Raw genomic sequence first — 15,933 nt, forward strand, 5'->3', positions numbered from 1 at the left:
TTAACATTATAATATCAAAGTTTTTAGAAAAATAACGCTTACTTAGCGATAAAAATAGTAGTTGAAAATTTAATAATGATCTAAATAACATTGACTGAAATACGCTACTATAATATGGATACAGAATCTGCTGTTGTTTATTTTTACACTTAACTACATCGGCATCGATTGAAGGACATATTCTTAAGCGTAGATGATGAAGGTTTCGCCAACATCCGGTCCTTGTCATTCGTGAAAATTTTAAAATATACTTTCGATGTATAGAATAATGTTTTTTATTAGGAATTTAAATTATTGCGATCACAAGAAAAGAAAATGTTTACCGAATGTCACGTTAGTCTATACTTATATTATTATAAATCTGAAGAGTTTGTTTGAACGCGCTAATCTCAGGAACTACTGGTCCGATTTGAAAAATTCAGTTATTTAGTCAGCTATGGACTGCTAGTTTTTAACATAAAACAAACAAACGAAAATAATGTTTTTTGGTCGGTATTTGTATTTAAATGTAGACTTAGTGAGCCTCGGACATAAAAAGTTACGTGCAGACTGAAAATCAGCGCTGTTCAGGTGTTGAAGCCCGACAGTGTAGTTGTTAAGCGTGTGTAACATGTGTAGTTGTTAAGTGTGTGTAACATGTGTAGTTGTTAAGTGTGTGTAACATGTGTAGTTGTTAAGTGTGTGTAACATGTGTAGTTGTTAAGTGTGTGTAACATGTGTAGTTGTTAAGTGTGTGTAACATGTGTAGTTGTTAAGTGTGTGTAACATGTGTAGTTGTTAAGTGTGTGTAACATGTGTAGTTGTTAAGTGTGTGTAACATGTGTAGTTGTTAAGTGTGTGTAACATGTGTAGTTGATAAGTGTGTGTAACATGTGTAGTTGTTAAGTGTGTGTAACATGTGTAGTTGTTAAGTGTGTGTAACATGTGTAGTTGTTAAGTGTGTGTAACATGTGTAGTTGTTAAGTGTGTGTAACATGTGCAGTTGTTAAGTGTGTGTAACATGTGCAGTTGTTAAGTGTGGCAATAAATATTTTTTATTTCTTTCTATGAAGGCCACTGACCGTCCACGACATCGCAGGCTATGCGCATGCGCTGCGCGGGCGCGAGGCCGGCGCGCACGGCCGCGTGCAGGTCGCGCGCCCACCGCTCCGACACCAGCACCACGCTCACCCCCTCGCCCCCGCCGCTTCTTTGTACCAACGAGCCCAGGAGACGCACTATGCGCGGGTGCGGGGGGATGCTCCTAAGGGACAATTTCCATATACATAGTTTAGATAGGTAGCGGGAGGACATTCACTCCGTGACCGCGCTGCTAAGTACGCGAAACGTCGGGATAATAATATAATGAATATAAAATAATAAGGTTTATAATACGTTAAAATAAGTTTGTTTTTGCAATAAGAAAATTAAGAAGTACTATTTCATACGAATCTACTTTAACTGCTTACCATACTTATATAGTTTCTGTCTTAAGATATAACATACTATTACTGGGGTTACTCAACAGTCAACAGTCACAAAACACAACAAACACAAAAGTATTGATTGACCAAAAAAATGTATAAGAGTAACGCATTTTGACACTGACTGGTCTTTATCTATTAAATGCTGCCCTTTTATCGTCGTCGTTGGTCTATTTGATCTACAATAGATCATATGATCTACTGCATAAATATGCAGTTACATTTAAATTTCAAAAGTTGAATTTATTAGTGTTGCAATTTTCCTATTAATTTGATAAACTATTTTATAACTGTCACGATTTAGGGCAGCGTCATTCGCGGCTAAAAAGCCCGATTCTGGAGCGACAATAAGGCCCACAAGTCTCACACTCATATATGATGACGTGGATGGTGATAAATCGTTTAATCTAGGCCAACGATCACGAAGCGCATCGAACCAACTGCAATCGTGTGCTCAACCCTCACGAACGAGACTACGCCAAGAAGTACGGTTCGGGCGAGCTTTTCCCAGGCCGTACGAATTCTACCTATACCCGTGGCCCCGTCGTTGATGCGGCTTGACGGAATACAATGGGGTTTTGGTCGGTAGGTATCCGACATAACCCACGGCCCTTTCCCCGGAGGCCGTGGGTATCTATGCAAGATTTTCCCATTAAAAAAAAAATGGTTGTCTGTAAAGTCGGTTTACTGACGATAGTTGAACGTGACAACTTCCGATTGTGCTTCTTTGTCGCTCGTTCCGCGCTCTCGCTTGCACTTCAAGCCTTACATGGAACGCCTCAGAGCGAGGTAACGCCGCATGAGTCATGTTTTTTGCGTGCAGCCGGCTCTATCGAATTATAAGACGTTGTCACGTCAAAAAGGCCGTATCGCTAGCCACCTATAACTCCCCAAATCTCACCTGGTATAAAAGAACTCCATAGCCAGTTCGTGGTAATGCCTTGTGTCGGCTGGCAGCACGGACTTGGCGGCGACCGGGCTGTGCCCCGCCCACGCGCCGCGCACCGCGTACACCACGCCGTACTGCCCGCGACCTGACCAGACCACAGTTATGTAATATAATCCATACTAATATTATAAATGCGAAAGTAACTCTGTCCGTCTGTCTGTTACTCAATCACACCTAAACTACTGAACCAATTTGCATGAAATTTGGTATGGAGATATTTTGATACCCGGGAAAGGACATAGGCTACCTATTATTGCGAAATATGTACCACGGGCGAAGCCGGGGCGGACCTATAGTAATAATATAATTAATAAATCGCATTTAAAATCCAATTAATGTCTAAATATTTAAGTCAAAGAAAAACCCGTTGAAATGCCGAACAAACAATAAAAAAGCATTGAGTTACCATATACTACGTACTAGAGAGGGCATCGCTACTAAACTATATTTAACACGAGTTAGAGTCAATCGTCTCAAACCATTTTTGAAGTGAAACTTCTATATGGGAGTTGGAAAAAAATTTAGTGTAACATTTTTAGGTTACGCGTGACATTTTTCCGTTACGCGCCATCTTTTTCCTATCCCTACCACGCGTGATTCGGCGTATTTCTGTAAAGTTGCAAGTAGTAAATTATTTTTTGAAAAATAAGGTCTTAAAGAAGTTTCACTTTTTACGTATGTACACTGGTACACGCACACATATTTTTTTAACTAGCCGCTTGTCCATGCTTTACCCGGTTTGACACATAAATTAATAATTATAACAGACAAAAGACCCTATGTCGAGTGTCACGTTCCACCTTTTCACTTCGACTTTCCTCTAATTTATTTTCTCTCCGGTTGTCTGGAAGAAATCGCTGCATTATTGTAATAATTCAAAGAGCGATAAAATATTAATAAATAAATAAATGTTTTTAGTAACATATCAACTTTCAAATACGATTAAAAATAAAAATAGTAATGGAACACGATTGAAATAATAATAAAATATTGTAACATACGCACCGATCTCTCGGCCCAAATCCGGAGTTCCGTACATGAGCAGATCACACATCGATGTACTCTCTAAACATAGACGAGCGAACGATGGTGCGTATCTGTAAGAAAATACCATCAAATTGTCATTCATTCATTCATTCATTGAGTTGTTTTTTATAGCATTACTCGTAACATACATAAACAATAACATAATAAATTTATTTTTTTCTTATTCTTCTTATTCTAAATTTGAAGGTAGCAGTCAATAGATGAAAAAAACATGTCTTTCCTAACTACTAAAGTCTACTAAGTTTATATGAACAGAATATTTTTGAAACTACCGTCAAGGACTTAAATATTATCGTCCGTGGCTTGATAATTCATTATTTTGTACAATAATTTATATACAATTTAATTCGTAACTTACTTCTTTCTTATCGCCAACTTAACGTCTTCCGTGTGATGCAATCGATTCGACAAAGCGCTTTCGAGCGACGCGAGCGCTGACTGATAGCGCTCGTGTGCTACGCTTAGACGCTCTAGGATCTGGAATTTAAATTTATACTTTTTTTTTTTTAAATGTATAAAAAAGTGGCTCACATTTTAATTCAGTTATCTATTTTTCGATAGTTGAATAAGGCTGTCTCATTTTGATGTACAATCGCGTGTGCGTTATTGTGCCGTTGCCGTGCACGCACAAGCGTGTTGTATATGCGTGTCGGTGTTGTGTATGCGTGTTTTGGATGCGTGTTGTGAAAGTGTTTTGTGAATGCGTGTTGTGAAGGTATGAGTGTTGTGGATATGTGTTGTGGATGCGTGTTGTGGATGCCTGTTGTATATGCGTGTTGTGTATGCGTGTTGGTGATTAAAGGTCGCGTGGCAATACAGTAACGTCATGAAGCAAAGCGTTAATTGTCGATCTTCGAATATCGCACAAAGAAGTTCCACTTCTGCCACTTACCTGGTGGGAGAGCATGCGCGCGGTGCGGTGCGCGCTGAGCGAGGCGAGCGCGCCGAGCGCCGCCTGCCGCCGCCACGCCGCGCTCAGCGCACAGCACGCGTCCACAGACCCGCCGCCCGGCACGCGCAATCTGCGGAAAAGCTTTATTAGTTAATAGTTACAATAATGTTTTATTTTAAAAACTCTGCCTAAAAATGCGTACTTAGGCAGAGTTTTACTGCGCTGTGAAAAAAAAAGACGTGTGGCACTCGGGGACTGCCGCGGTAAAGCTATTGCATAGCATGCCTTCGAGCCACACCTCCGAGCCCGTCGGAGTGGGGAGCGTGAGGTTTTTTCGTTACGGAATTTCTCGATTCAGTCCCCGCGCTCAAGGCCCGCGATAGAAGCTATGCAATAGCTTAACAAACATACAATTTCACATTTATCACCGTACATGATGTACTCACTAATTTAGGAATTACACCGCAAATGTTTTAAATAAATAATTTTTAAGCCTGTTTGGGTCGATTCCAAGTTGTGAACCAAAAAAAACTATATGATATAAAACGATGTCCTCTATCGCATCTATCTCGCAATATACTCATAATCTACTGCACGAATCGTTGGTCTATTTTCACGAATAAACAAAACACAACACTAGCGGGTACCTGTGCAGCAGCCGCCGCAGCGAGTCGAGCAGGCCGCGCAGCAGCGAGTAGGAAGCAGCGGGCTGCAGGTCCACCGCCCGCGCGGCGCCCGCCAGCGCCCGCGCCGCCGCACTGGCCGACCGGCCGCACGCCTCCGCGCACGTGCCCTCCAGCGACTGCAGGCACCTGCGGGACGTGGGACAGAAGGTTCACTCCCTAACAAACGTCAACTTTAGGCATAAATAATAGCTAGCGCGGAACATACCTAAACTTCGGAGTGAAACACCCTGACGTGGTACACTACACGGGACATTCGACACACGTGACACAACACGGGACATTCGATACACGTGACACAACACGAGACATTCGACACACGTGACACTACACGGGACATTCGACACACGTGACACAACAGGGGACATTCGACACACGTGACACAACACGGGACATTCGACACACGTGACACTACACGGGACATTCAACACACATGACACAACACGGGACATTCGACACACGTGACACAACACGAGACATTCGACACACGTGACACTACACGGGACATTCGACACACGTGACACAACAGGGGACATTCGACACACGTGACACTACACGGGACATTCAACACACATGACACAACACGGGACATTCGACACACGTGACACAACACGAGACATTCGACACACGTGACACTACACGGGACATTCGACACACGTGACACAACAGGGGACATTCGACACACGTGACACAACACGGGACATTCGACACACGTGACACAACACGGGACATTCGACACACGTGACACAACACGGGACATTCGACACACGTGACACTACACGCATTCACAAGACGCGTCCACTTCCATTTTTTCGAAATGTATTGGCTCGGTGATTTATCATTCTTTTTTGAATCAAGTATGTATTCAAGTGAATTAAAAATATATAATATACACTTTAAATTGTAAATATAGAATAAAGAAATAATTAATTATTACCTTTCTAATGTACCGAAATATGCATCCTTCAGACAATCGACGAAATTGACTAGCTTCAAACTTATCTTGTGGCTAAGTTTTGAGAGAACTGAAACAAAAACATTGAGGTATACAAATCTCAATTATGTATACAAAATAAACATACCTACTCTATTGTGTATTTCGTGTCGAAATAATTGTCAAAATAAACTATAAGATCAAAGGAGAATGACCACGGGTGGTATCGGTAAAATTTTAGTTGTGCCACGTATTCGTGATATTGTTAATTCCTATTTGTATTTATAATGATCATATGTATCAATATTAAGTCTTAATTATACCGGATAAATTGAAATAATAGTAAAAGTTATTCTTTTGAAACATGTATGACCACGTATGGAATCGGTAAAATACTAGTTGTGTCACATGTTCGTGATATTGTTAATTCCTGTTTGTATTTATAATGATCATATTTATCACTATTAAGTCGTAATTATATCGAATAAATAGAAATAAAAGTAAAAGTTTTTGTTTTGACACATATATCTATCTCTCTTGCAAGCGTCCTGCGTCATATGTCATAGTTGAATGAATATGTTCGACGCACTGTTCGACGTTATTTATTTTGAAATAATGTTTATTACGATTTACTTTTCACATTTGTCTTGTAAATTAAAATATTACCTATGTAATAAATGTAAAACTTAACGTTCATCGTTAGTTTAAACTCGATAAAGTATTTTTTTGAAGCGTTGAATAAAACTATTGTTTTATTTTTATTGTCGTGAACTGCGGCTTATTTACATAAAAACTTTAATCGTTTCTAAAAGTACTAACATCAAGCTTTAAATTGAGCTATATTTCATCTTGACACAATAAGTTTGATTGTGATACCAAGTGCCATAGTCACTTGGGCAATCTCCTTTAAATAATGTTTATCAAAACTCTGCTTGACATTTGCATAAGCAGAGTTTAGCTTGTGAAAAAAATGGTGTATAATTTCAGTATAGCTGTTTTTTTAGCATGTACGTCAATAATTATAACAATATAATAAAACTAGCTTCCACCCACGACTTTGTACGTGCATCCCCGTTTTTCCCCGTTCCCGCAAGAATTTCGGGAAATCCTTTCTTAGCGGATGCCTACGTCCTAACATCTACCTGCATGCCAAATTTCAGCCCGATACGTCCAGTGATTTGGGCTGTGCGTTGATAGATCACTATATCAGTCACCTTTGAGTTTTATCTTTCTTAATACTATTATAAAGGCTAAAGTTTGTATGGATGTTTGTTACTCTTTCACGTAAAAACTACTGAACCGATTACAATGAAATTTAGCACACATATAGAGGGTAACTTGGATTAACACATAGGATAGGTTTTATCCCGGAAATCCCACGGGAACAGGAACTATGCGGGTTTTCCTTTGAAAACGCGGGCGAAGCCGCGGGCGGAATTCTAGTATATTATATAGATAAATATGAAGTATTGTGATAACAGATATAAATATTGCAGTTAATACTAACCTGTCCTCTGTACATCAAGCGATGCGTGTTTAGTAGACAGAGGAGCGGAACAACCGGACAAACTCCACACGCTTGAAGATTGGCAGCGAGTGCCGAACGAATCGCCAACTATGCTCTGAAATGTGTGTGAAATTGGCTTAAAAAAGTACACGACGTTACTAGTCTATACTAATATTATAAAGAGGAAAGGTTTGTATGTATGTATGTATGGTTTTCACGCATAAACTACTGGACCGATTTTGATGAAATTTGGCACAGATAATCTTTAGACCCTGAGAAAGAACATAGGCTACTTTTGCGAAATATGTACCACGGGCGAAGCCGGGGCGGACCGCTAGTTCTTGAATAAGTGAAAAATCTTAGAGGAAATTAAGATATCAATAAATGAGACTGCGAGAAATGTATGTTTAATAAAAAGGTACAGTACGATTCACGACAAATGGCGGCCGTCTGCACACGTACACTCATGAAGAAAAGACTTAAGACAACATAATATTTTAATGTTGGTTAAATAATTTGTGTAATGTTGTAAACGCTGGTTATGCAAAACCAAAGTCTTTTCTTCATGAGTTCTTCTTTGGCATATTACTATAATATATTATGATGTTACATATGTATTTTGTAAAATTAAATTGTAAAACTGACATGATTAAAAAGAGCAACTATGGAGTTTCTTGCCGGTTCTTATCCCTAGATACTGCTTTCCGAATCGGTGGTAAATGTTAAAAATATGTACCTAATGACGTTTCGAAAGTGCTTCTAAAAGAAGTCTATTTGAATAAATAAATGTTTGAGTTTGAGTTTGAATAATCCCTACTATCCCTACTAATATTATAAATGCGAAAGTAACTCTGTCTGTCTGTCTGTTACGCTTTCCCGCTTTAACCTCTCAACCGATTTTGATGAAATTTGGCACAGACAATCTTTAGATCCTGAGAAAGAACATAGGCTACCTTTTATCAAAACACCATGCGGGCAAAGCCGCGGGCGGAAGCTAGTAAGTTATGAAATAAAATGTGATCGTTACTGACATACCTACACTCAAATAGGTTGTTTTTTTACGCCTGAAAAAGTAACATTATTCTAAAATTAGTTTGCAAATAAGCCCAGACGTAACCAAGGCCACCAAAATTTAATTACCAACGGCACGAGAAACTATTTCATATCCATATATTTTTACCTGTAATCCATAACTCTGACTACCCGCAAAACTTTCATCATGCGACGGCACGATATCGTAGTCGTCGACGTTAAAACTGTCGTACGACAGCGCCTCTTCCACGTCCGACAATTCTTCACTTTGCTGACTCGAGTCCGTTATATCGTAGTCTTTTTGACTTGATTTATGACCGGTTTCTTTGGGTTTAAAACGGTTAAGTTGTATTATGGGCGAGTCGCGCGGGGAATAGAAAGTGGAGTTCGATATTAGGAATTGCTTGTCTTGGTGGCAGGGGAGATCTGGAAATAATAGATTTATCTATAATATAAAAATGAATCCCAAAATGTGTTGGTAAGCGCATAACTTGAGAACGGCTGAACCGATTTCGTTAATTCTTTTTTTATTATATTCCTTGAAGTACGAGGATGGTTCTTATGTAGAGAAAACGTAATATGTACCACGGGCGAAGCCGGGGCGGACTGCTAGTTATTAATAATAACTGCTTTTTACGTTTTTCTGTGTTCGATTTGTATTTGGACGATTCAATAGCGCTACTAAATAAGGTCGAGTTGAACAAATAAATGATAAGCTTGAGTTCAAACATCAAAGCAATAACAGATTTCTTATAGAAGAAAAAAATTATGAATTATTTTTATAATAAAAAAAATCTTGCCATTATTATCGTTGCTATTATTTTTTGTAAATTTAAAAAAGGTTAAATTTATTAAAGTTATTATTGAACATACAAATAAAAAGTTTTCTATATCTTTTAAGGGTTGCTGTTTATATTTTTTTGTATGTTATGAATTCACTCAAAAACGACTTAACCAATATTAAAACAAACCATCCACACTCCAGTCCATATTCTGAATATCGGTTTTCATTTCATCCAGCACTTCTTGGAGTAACTGTATCAATTCCTGTTTTTTCTCTCCCTCTGTGAATTTCTCGGTTATCGTCTGAAAATAAATTTTAAATGCTTAATTTTAAACTCAAACTCAAACATTTACTTATTCAATTAGACTTCTTTAAGAAGCACTTTCGAATCATCATTACATATTTTTAACAATTAACACCGATTCGGAAAGCAATATCTATGGAGAAGAATCGGCAAGAAACTCCAAATATAAAAAAGACGTGTGGCACTCGGGGACTGCCGCGGTAAAGCTATTGCATGCTATGCCTTCAAGCCACACCTCCAAGCCCGTCGGAGTGGGGAGCGTGAGGTTTTTCGTTACGAAATTTCTGGATTCGGTCCCCGCGCTCAAGGCCCGCGATAGAAGCTATGCAATAGCTTAAAAATCTGTAAGTGCATAAAACATTCCCAACATGAAAATTGTAGTATTTTAACTTTTAAACTGAATGTGTTTTTGACCAACGAAGCTAAAGATTTTAAAAAGGATTAAAATAAAGTCTGTAATGCATCTAAATTATATGCTATAAGATAACATAATATATTGCTTAATCGATCGAGAATAGATTATAATGTGTATATAGAAATCTATATTATATTCATATTAACAAAACACAACGCATTTATTAATTTATGATGATTTTTATTCACAAGTAATCAATGCATTCGATTCTAGATGGCAGATTTCGATTTTTTGAGTAACGTCTCTGGTATTTAAAAATAAAAAAGGTTTATTGACACAAAATTGTAGCGACGTCAGTTCTTTAAATCAGAAATTGTTTATTATGTTTAGAATGGTTTATCAGTAAAATCAAATCTTAAAATTACTTGTATCGGTCATTATTATCATAAATATGTAATCCCACCAAAAACATTTTCATGTAAAATGTTGCCAAGACGAGTCCATATGACTCGCCCTGTCAAAAAGTTATCAGATCTGATGTAGAGCCAAGCTTCTAACACTACACGCCCTAACTCTACAAGGCCTAACTTCACAAACTCTACACCTTAGTCAAAATATGTGGCTTGGCCATTTCGCTACATTCACATCGGCGTAAGGTGAAAAATTAATTCACTGTTCATTACTTTTGTGTTATACAATAGTTCTTTTAGTAACGAACGGCCAAGCCACATATTTTGACTAAGGTGTAGAGTTTGTGAAGTTAGGCCTTGTAGAGTTAGGGCGTGTAGTGTTAGAAGCTTGGCTCTACATGAGATCTGATAACTTTTTGACAGGGCGAGTCATATGGACTCGTCTTGGCAACATTTTACATGAAAATGTTTTTGGTGGGATTTCATTTCTTTTTGTAAGTTGTTTGTAACAATTTTTTTATATTTTTAGCTACTGTGTGGACGTAAGAGGCAGGAGACGTTCGCTACACTTCTATTCATTCATATTTATATGATCTGATCTGAAGTATATGTCTCAATATATGTCGATTAAATTTTTAATTTTTTTTTTAACAAGGAGTACCTATACATAAATATATCTAGGGGAACCAAGTTTTAGATTATTAGATTAGACTTCTAGCGTCATCAAAATTTAATTTAAAATTACAGGTCTCATACAAACCATCCCCTAGTTTAAGGGGTTGGGGGATGAAAGTTACAAGTTTTATAATTTTTTTGTTGTTTGTGTGCTAATACTAGCTTACATACAAAATTTCAGCTTTCTAGGGCATTAGGAAATACCTTAAGAATTTTGATGATCATCAGTGAGTCAGTAACGAAATTAGCGTTTTTTAGATATAAATAAAATCTGAAGTATAAAAGCTAATGTAATTAAAACTTAATATGTTCAATAAGTCCGCTATTGACAATATATCCCTAAAATTTTGTTGATCTAGCATAATCCAAACCCAAGTTATGAGGGTTCAAAAAAAGTCGAAGCGCTTCGAGAAAAGGTAGGTAGTGCCCGTGCGCGTAGTCGCTTGGCTCGTCTTGGCGTCAGATCGTAATTGAAACAAGTTAAGCAAATGTGCAGTTCAAACAAAACAAAATAATATATTATTCTATGTCGTCGTTACTAGGTTACGTTTTTGAATTTTGTCGAACTGTCAAATGTTGCCTATTAAAATGGCTCTACTATAACAATGAACATTAAATATATGAAAGTACTTTTCATAATTCTCTAGTGCCATAAATAAATAAATTACCTCATACAAGTGCTGTTCCTGTCTTGCAACGTATTGTATCTTTTTGGGGATCACTTGTAATTCCCTCGCAAGATCGAACGACGCGAGAATCAAACGCTGTAGTAATTTCACGTGAATCTGTAGAGAAAAATTATTTTAAGATTTTGATTTCCACGAATATAAACTTTATTCCGATATTAATAAAGATTACAGTATCTCTTCGTATTCTATAATAATAATATTCGTATTCTATAGTAAAAGTCTGTATTCGAAAACAGACTCTATTGCTGAAACATTAAAACACAAAACCGCTCAGCTCTCTCAGCACAGAGCACTGCGTCAACAGAGTACCTACTGCGCACATTCCGTGGCGAACTAAAATTATTACTTTAACCACACATTCGAAAATAGACTACTACGATGATAAAAAAAGTACAAAACCGCTCACTTCGCTCAACATTGCAACAACATTTAAGATTTGCACGCATTCCATCACGAACTAGAGTTATTCCTTTAACCACACATTCGAAAACAAACTCTATTTCTATAGTAATAAAACACAAATTCCCTTACCTCGCTCAACACAGAGCACTGCTTCAACAGAGAACTCTGCGCACACTCCGTAGCGAACTTCAGCACATTGCTCAATAACACAGTGCGACTCTTGACAGTTCTATTGGCGGGCTCTTTTTTTCGTTTCTCAGTCTCTGTGTTCGATTTGTCTATGTTTTTCAATATGTCGCTATCGTCTAGTATCAGCCAAGTTGATCTTACGTGGTGTTTTGGTGGTGGGTTTGCTAGAAATTAAAACATTATAAATAACAATAAAAATGTAATTTTAAAATTACTACGTGAAATAGAATATGAAATATTTATGTTGAAAATAATAATATGTATTCCTTACGCAATAAATAAAACAACAGGGAGAAGTTGATTTGAAAGAAACTATGATTCAACAAATAGTAGTCGTTGACACCGCGAGAGAATGCACGTGCAACAGCTAGTTCATAAGAATATCTTTAAATATTATGGTCTTCTTGAATTTATAAAATTGAATTTTATAAACTATTAAACGTACTGTACCATTTTTGATAAAACTGTACTCACATATAAACTCCCACTGATCGAGCAGTTCATTCATGAACGCGATCTTCTCTTCCTGCGCACGCACATCAGATTGTGCTGGTTGTTCTTGTGTGTGTCTGAAATATTTACACATTGCATTTACTGAAGTATCAAACATCGTATTTGATTCAGGTTTTAAGGACTTAAATTGCATAATCAATTTAAAAAGTTTTACTGGAATGCGATTCATAGATAGATATATTTATAACGTGTAATAAAAATGGAGTTTCTAAGTTAGATCTTTCTAAAAATAACTACATTCAGACGAAATATATACATTTTATAAGTCTGGTCTTAATAAATGGCCAGTTAAACTAAACCAACATATAATACGGGATTATATTATGTAGATGAATTATTTATTATATTATATTTGTAACTACTAATAGCAGTTTCAAACTTATAGTTATCGTTTTTAAAGCTGAACAACAGTTAAAATCTGTCCTTTTCCAACTTAAACTATATCCTCCTTCTCTTCTTATCTCTTACCTGATACCACCTCTCAACAGATCTCTATCCGACTCCGGCAGCTCACTCCCGTCTCTAGCCGACTCCGTGCACTCGCTAACTTCTCCCAACTCTTCTTGACAAGAGAGAGAAGAGTCAAAGAAGAGAACGAACAAGAGTTGCGCGTTTGGATCGATCTCCTTTATTTGGTGGAAGTCTTGGAGATTCTGGAAGTATTATACACATAATCCTACTAATATTATAAATGCGAAAGTTTGTGAGGATGGATGTGTATGTGTGTGTTTGTTACTCTTTCACGCAAATACTACTGAACCGATGACAATGAAATATTTTAGCATTTATAGAGAGGGTAACTTGGATTAACACATAGGATTGGTTTTATGCCGGGAATCCCACGAGAACGGGAACTATGCGAGTTTTTCTTTGAAAACGCGGGCGAAGCCGCGGGCGGATAGCTAGTATATTTTAATGCGATTGTAAGAGAACGGCGTATCTACCACGCGTTGTTATTTACGTCTTAATAATAACTAAAACTGTACTAACTTATCACCTAGACATATACATAATATTATCGAATTGTAGTAAAATATGAGGTGATAATATTGTAAAAAACGTAACTGTTCAAAAGTAACATTATTAAAATTTACATAATATAAATTACACAATTATTTTTCAACGTGCGAAAACCAACATTTCAATTTGTTTCTACATAATTTAATGCACATTTACCGAAATATAATTCACCAATAATAATTTTTCACAAAAAACTAAACAGCGTTGTCATCGATACTGGACCAGAATTAAATGTGACCACACGAAAGGCAACGCTTTCAAATAAAATAAGAAACTTCAAAATCAGTTCACCCAATCCAAAGTTCTACACAAACATACCTCAGCATTAAAAACAGACGACTCAGCGTTCCATACACCTTCGGTATTTTCCACTTTTTTCTCTTTATCATTTTCAGTCTTTTCAACATTATATAAACTGAAAGTGGTCCAGAAATCTTCATCGCTTCGAAATACCGCCATTTTATTAACTGTCTCATTAAATATTATATTAGTCCCATATCTATCCAAAGCATATAAGTATATGGGGGCATAATTTCTAAGTATTGCTTCTCTTTTCTGGTAGAAATCGGAATAATTTTCTCTAAGAGTCTGATAGTTGAGTAGACCAGGGTCTGAATCGATGTCTGGTGGTATGATGATGCGAAGACCGTCTTTAAGGAAGGAATTATTGAGTTCCACTTCTAATACTGTTGTTAGGTCGTTGTTGTCTTTTCGGAGGAGATCCTAGAAGAAAAAATATGGTATTAAAATATTATGAGGGACGATTTATTCAATTTTTGTATAAATTAGAATCATGAATATATGAGTAAAAATATATCTGTTCGTTTTCATAGTGCCACACAGAAAGGTTTGTATTAATTTCTGTGAATTATGTATTATAAAATTCTGAAGTTATTTTATTTTAATTAAAATAATCTATCGCTATCGACTGTCGAAAAATCTTCTTAACTTACAAAAGAAAATACTTTCTCACGAGAAAGGATTCGAACCCGCGACTTTTTCGCAAAAATAAATTATAAAACTACATAATATTATGTTTAAGTAATATAATCCTATCCTCCTACTAATACATATTATAAATGCGAAAGTTTGTAAGGATGTGTGTGTGTTTGTTACTCTTTCACGCAAATACTAATGAACCGATTACAATGAAATTTGGCACACATATAAGAGGGTAACTTGGATTAACACATAGTCTTATCCCGGAAATCTCAAGGGAACGGGAACTATGCGGATTTTTATTTGCGCGGGCGGAGCCGCGGGCTGAAAGCTAGTATGTAAATACCTGAAGAGGCAAAGTATCCCATGGCTCCCTATTACACTCCAGGTCCTCCACTAACTCGAATTCCGAAGTACCGAGGGTTAGATGAACTTGCGTACTGGAACCGTATTGAATACGTAACTGCAAAAGGTAAAAAAATTAAACATAAGTATGATATTCTCGAGACGTTTTATTTAGTCGGACTTCTCGATTTTTTGTCACTAGAGTAATTAAAAAAATACTAGATTATTAGACATTACTAGTCTATAATCCATACTAATATTATAAATGCGAAAGTAACTCTGTCTGTCTGTCTGTTACTCAATCACGCCTAAACTACTGAACCAATTTGCATAAAATTTGGTATGGAGCCATTCTGCGCACGCGCGGCCTGTGGATAGAGAGCATAGCGTACGGGATGTGGGTGGGAATAGGTGGGTGGTTGGTAGTACTTTAATCAGTCGTAAAAATGTCCAATTTTAGGAAGATTAGAAAATGATTTTAACAATAGTTAGGGAAATTTCGATTGACAGAAAAATTACGATAAGTCGGGAAAAATTTCTATAAGTCAGGAAAATTTCCATAGGTCGGGAAAATTTCTATAAGCTGGAAAATTTCCATAAGAAAGGAAAATTTCTATACGCCCGGAAAATTTCTATAAACAGGGAAAATTTCTATACGTCAGGAAAATTTATATAGATAAGGAAAATTTGTATAAGTCAGGAAAATGTTTATAAGCCAGGAAAATTTTTATAAGCCAGGAAAATTTCTATACGTCAGGAAAATTTATATACGCCAGGAAAATTTCTATACGCCAGGAAAAA

General features: G+C 36.9%; 1 protein-coding gene across 2 annotated transcripts in view; it reads right to left on the reverse strand.

Annotated features, from left to right (window-relative positions):
• LOC149477582 (dual serine/threonine and tyrosine protein kinase-like) overlaps positions 1 to 15,933 on the reverse strand; it is a 42,087-nt gene that overhangs the window by 5,806 nt on the left and 20,348 nt on the right. For both annotated transcript variants that reach the window (XR_016317573.1, XM_089710418.1), the window contains exons 4-19: positions 15,134 to 15,250; positions 14,167 to 14,571; positions 13,297 to 13,481; positions 12,790 to 12,884; positions 12,256 to 12,479; positions 11,704 to 11,820; positions 9,479 to 9,593; positions 8,656 to 8,933; positions 7,476 to 7,590; positions 5,972 to 6,059; positions 4,999 to 5,163; positions 4,352 to 4,481; positions 3,818 to 3,936; positions 3,418 to 3,509; positions 2,365 to 2,497; positions 1,062 to 1,243 (exon numbers count right to left, since the gene is read on the reverse strand). Coding sequence is in view for 1 of the 2 variants with exons in the window: in XM_089710418.1 (XP_089566544.1) it covers positions 1,062 to 1,243; positions 2,365 to 2,497; positions 3,418 to 3,509; positions 3,818 to 3,936; positions 4,352 to 4,481; positions 4,999 to 5,163; positions 5,972 to 6,059; positions 7,476 to 7,590; positions 8,656 to 8,933; positions 9,479 to 9,593; positions 11,704 to 11,820; positions 12,256 to 12,479; positions 12,790 to 12,884; positions 13,297 to 13,481; positions 14,167 to 14,571; positions 15,134 to 15,250 (2,560 nt within the window). In the remaining variant the exon portion in view is untranslated. The remainder of the gene's footprint in view (positions 1 to 1,061; positions 1,244 to 2,364; positions 2,498 to 3,417; positions 3,510 to 3,817; positions 3,937 to 4,351; positions 4,482 to 4,998; positions 5,164 to 5,971; positions 6,060 to 7,475; positions 7,591 to 8,655; positions 8,934 to 9,478; positions 9,594 to 11,703; positions 11,821 to 12,255; positions 12,480 to 12,789; positions 12,885 to 13,296; positions 13,482 to 14,166; positions 14,572 to 15,133; positions 15,251 to 15,933) is intronic.

The sequence above is a fragment of the Colias philodice genome, chromosome 24 (assembly GCF_061535455.1).
Source record: "Colias philodice isolate Cphi_HAF_F1 chromosome 24, ilColPhil1 Martin Lab GWU primary, whole genome shotgun sequence".
In the NCBI taxonomy this organism is placed as follows: domain Eukaryota; kingdom Metazoa; phylum Arthropoda; class Insecta; order Lepidoptera; family Pieridae; genus Colias; species Colias philodice.